The following is a 4,251-nucleotide window of genomic DNA, read 5'->3' on the forward strand; positions in this document are numbered from 1 at the left end:
TTCATGAACTTTCATAGATATTTAATTTGAGTGACTTCTAGAGATTCTCTGAAAACCTAGAGATTTCTAGTGATTCTCTGAGAGAACTTTAGAGAGTCTTTGTGACTTGTAGAGACAAAAAATGAGATTTGTAGGGACAAAAAAATGAGACTTGTAGAAAGTTTATGTGATTTGTAGAGACAAAATTGTATAATATCCCCTGATTAATTCCCTACATTACCGATTTTTTTATTATTCACGTTACAGTAATAATAAAAGTACCATGACCACCTAATGAAATATGTTTCCATTGTCAAAATAAATCTCACTGGTGTCATATGCTTAAATTTTCATTCACTTTATTCCGGTCGTCCCACATTTATTTTCTGTACGGAGAAAAAAAATCATAACTTCTAAATATATATTTTAAAATCGATATATATCACAAAGACTCACATAGCCGATTTTAAAATATATATTCTCCAATTTAAAAAATCACATTATTCCACATTTTGTCTTGATTACCTCTTTCCAAGTGGCCCTTAAGTGTATTAAGGCACAAGGAGAGAAAAAAAACGGTTCACTCCCCAAACCAAAGAATCTCCAAATTTCCAAGTCTCCAGAAATATCACGTCTTGAGGAGAGATTTCTACCATGCCTTTTTTTTTAAGAAAAAGTCTCTCTAAATCTCTGAAAACAACTAATCAATGACTTTCAATTCTCCTTCGAACAACAGGAGCGTTGGAATAACTCTTATGAAATCCTAATCCAATAACATGGAGTTTCAGAGAATTTAAATGACTTGAAAAAAGTCTCTGACCAATAACAAGAGATACTAAGAGACTCTCCAAAAGTCTATATGGACTAATAGTAGATTTGCAAACTCCCCAGAAGTCATTCAAAATCTTATTTGACTAACCCCCTGTTAATTTTCATAAATTTCCCCTTACTTTCCTAATTTATCCTTATCTAGTTCCAATACAAATATTATTTATATATCTCTATCCCATATGTAAAACTAAATAGTGTGATACTCATGTATCATTAATTGGTGTGTATGTGGAAAAAATAACTTTGGAACTGGAACTCCGCCTATCTGAAGGGACTACAATATTTTTATACTCCGCCTATATAATTAGGACGGAGGGAGTATATAACAGTTAAATATAACGTGGTGACTACTCCATCCTGATGAATGTCATCTATGTAAGACATTCATCTCCTTTCTTTGTCTGTTAATAAGGCTCTTTTCATTTCTTTATCGATCCCTCTATCAGCAACCTCAATGTAGGTTCAGAGTCACTTTGAAATATACATTGTGACCGCTCCATCTAGTTTCCCAATGAAAAAAGCAGCTTCTGCTCCTTTTTCCTCTAAATGGAGGTGTACCGTATACAGGCTGTTTGTGTGGTTGATATGGTGTCTTGTCTCTTTTTTTTTCTTTTTTGTTCCTGTAAGTTGTAACATATTTGTTCTTATTCATTTGTGTTAAATAAATTTGGACTTAGGAACTTGAATCTGGAAAGACTTTTCATGTGAAGCTCTTTGAAATCTGAACAATAACATTAATGAATCCGGACAAGAGCAGTTAAATAAGACTTGAGTTTAAGAGATAGAAGAAGAAATAAATCTGGCAGGAGAAATTAATCTGAAGAAGAGGACAAAATCCAGAGTCCATCTAATTAATGAATTTCTGTAAATTTCTAATTCTTTGTTCATTATATGTTTGTAGATGTTTACAAAGAATTAAGAAACATCTATTATTTGAACACTATCTCGCGAACATCTGATGGAAACCTTACTAAAAGAGCAGCTACTAAAGAGGATTCAAGAACTTGAAGCTGGACAAGCCAGCCTTAAGCAAGAACTGTGTAAATTAATCCTGGACGATACTAGGCCTTATTTAGGTAACATTAACCAGGAACCTCAGCCAATATCAGTCGCCCAGTGGTCCAGATTGGCTGATTCGAGAGCAAAAGGAGGTGGCAGTGGAGTTCAAGGAGGAACCTCGCGGAGAAAGGACTCGGTTTCATGCAGGCATCCATCGTTGTTACCGAGAGAAAGTAGAACATACGGTGATACTTCAATTCCTAAAAGTGGAAATTACCGAAAAATGGCTATGGATTTTACTGAACGGCAGTATTTGAATATACTGCAATCAGTTGGTCAAGCAGTCTACGTGTTCGATTCTGTTGGTCGGATTATTTACTGGTAAGTAGAAGAAAAAAAAAGTGTTTTTTTCGGAATTCTTAGGCTTTTGATTTTTCTTACTTGTGACGCGTGATTCGGTAACTCATCTGTGGATGATGTTCAACTGTGCAGGAATTCATCGGCAGAGATCTTGTATGGCTATTGTACGTCGGAAGCGCTTGGTATGAATATCTTTGAACTCCTTACTTGTGACCGTGACAAAGATGAAGCTCGTCATATAATATACAGGATTACCCTGGGGGAGACTTGGTCTGGGACAATCCCTGTCAAGAATAAGCAAGGGAAACAATTTGCAGTATTTTTAACTGACAGCCCATTTTATGATGTTAAAGGTAATTTTCTAGGCATCGTTTCCGTAGCTTTTGATCAACAGATATTTCTTCGAAAAGCAATGCCATTTCCAAAGATGAAAACCTATCCAAGCTCTCGTCAGCAGCCAAATGTCACTTCCACTGAAAGTCGCACGGAGACACAGAAAAGTCCGCAAGTTGTAGTTCCTTCGAAGATGCAGCTTATGGTACGTTTTAGGTCTATATACTACCTCGTTTTTGAAAAAAATAATATATACTATCACTTTCTACACAGTTTGGCTTATTTTCAGATAAAAATGAAAAAGTGAGTATTTCGATTTTAAAAATGGTGGAGTATTGTATATACTAAATATGAGAAATTTATTGTCTTTATAATCACTTTTGCTTCAGCTTGTCGTGATAAATTGAACCATGGACAGGCATCTAAAATTACCGACAAAATCAAGTCGAAACTAAAGACTGATGGAAATACCGTGGAACATGAAGTACCTGTCGGAGATGGCCGTTATTTTGATCATGGTTCCTCAGAAAATGTACTTTCTAATCATACGGATTTAGCACCACCATCAACTGAAGCTAGCTCGCCTGGAGGCCACATACCCTTGCTGGAGAAAGTTTCAAGAGAACTTTCAATGGAGTCTCATAGTACTGAGGATGTAGGCAAGATTGAAATTCACAAAATAGCTTCTAGAGCAAAGTCTTGGATTAATAACAAGAAGAGGACTGGATGGCCATGGAAAGGAAGTGAACTTGATGTGTTGGTAGAAGGGGCTCGTCATCAAGCGGATGAATCTGATCATCAAAAGCGTTCAGACTCATCCGGGGAGCCAGAATTCAAGGTTATGGATGGTAACCCATCTGGAGATGAAGCATCTGGTTCGTGGTTCTCTACTACTAACACTAGCAGCACATGTAGTGGGCGATGTACTGGTGGTCAGCAGTAGTAATCAGCACTCTTAAATTATTTGAGCTTTGCAAAAAAAAGAAAAAAAAAATATCGTCGAGATTGTTAGTGCACGATTGAGAAAAAATTTCGAGTCCAAATCTGTTCACACTCCTCTGATGAGTGTATATTTGACATATTCTTCTGATTGGTTGATTATTTAACTGATGGCCCCATTACTCTTCATGTTTAGAATCATAACCCTCGTTACATAACTCCCTAAATTAAATCAAGGGTAGAGATTAAAATGTGAAATATACACTCGTTAACGAGTGTGCACGAATTCGCACTCCAAAAACGCCCCCATCAAAAAATTTCTCGTTAGAGCACCTACACCAAGAAATGTCGTCGAGATTGATCCATGGAGTTTGGTTTTTCACCCTGGTCTTGCTAGAACATCTGGTAAAAAGACCACAAAGAATAAGAAAGGCATCAGAATTGGTAATAAGGAGGTTCTAAACCATTACCAGATCTTAATCGCCTCCCGTCTTGTTGTGAATATAATAAGGAATTCTCATCCAGAGCGGGAATGGCGTAGCGTACTATTGTTCCACCACCCAATGCTGCACGGCCAGCAATTCCAGTAGCAGATGACAACAGGGGATCACCACTAGCGGCAACCACGCGCCTTTCCTCCGGCAATCACTTTCAATCTGACGAATCATAGACAACAGGAGATCTCCAGGCAGCTACCCGCAATCAGATTGTTATGGATACTGCATTTAGTGCAATTGAATTCCTTTGTCTTGAAATCAGAATAAAGAAGGCTGTGGTGATGGTGAAAAGCTCCTCCTCAAACATAGAAGT

The 4,251-nt window shown here is 37.2% G+C and overlaps 1 protein-coding gene across 1 annotated transcript; it reads left to right on the top strand.

Annotated features, from left to right (window-relative positions):
• The first annotated feature begins 1,768 nt into the window (after nucleotides 1–1,768).
• Nucleotides 1,769–3,445, top strand: LOC113352644. The gene is made up of 3 exons (XM_026596443.1): nucleotides 1,769–2,190; nucleotides 2,302–2,707; nucleotides 2,921–3,445. The coding sequence occupies exons 1-3, from the start codon at nucleotides 1,769–1,771 to the stop codon at nucleotides 3,443–3,445; spliced, it is 1,353 nt and encodes a 450-aa protein (XP_026452228.1).
• The last annotated feature ends 806 nt before the right edge of the window (nucleotides 3,446–4,251 follow it).

Source organism: Papaver somniferum, chromosome 2 (genome assembly GCF_003573695.1).
Source record: "Papaver somniferum cultivar HN1 chromosome 2, ASM357369v1, whole genome shotgun sequence".
Classification (NCBI taxonomy): Eukaryota; Viridiplantae; Streptophyta; class Magnoliopsida; order Ranunculales; family Papaveraceae; genus Papaver; species Papaver somniferum.

Coding starts and splice junctions, on each gene's coding strand:
- LOC113352644 (XM_026596443.1), top strand. CDS start 1,769: ATGGAAACCTTACTAAAAGAGCAGCTACTAAAGAGGATTCAAGAACTT. Junction 2,191..2,301: donor GTTGGTCGGATTATTTACTG/GTAAGTAGAAGA, acceptor TCAACTGTGCAG/GAATTCATCGGCAGAGATCT. Junction 2,708..2,920: donor CTTCGAAGATGCAGCTTATG/GTACGTTTTAGG, acceptor AACCATGGACAG/GCATCTAAAATTACCGACAA.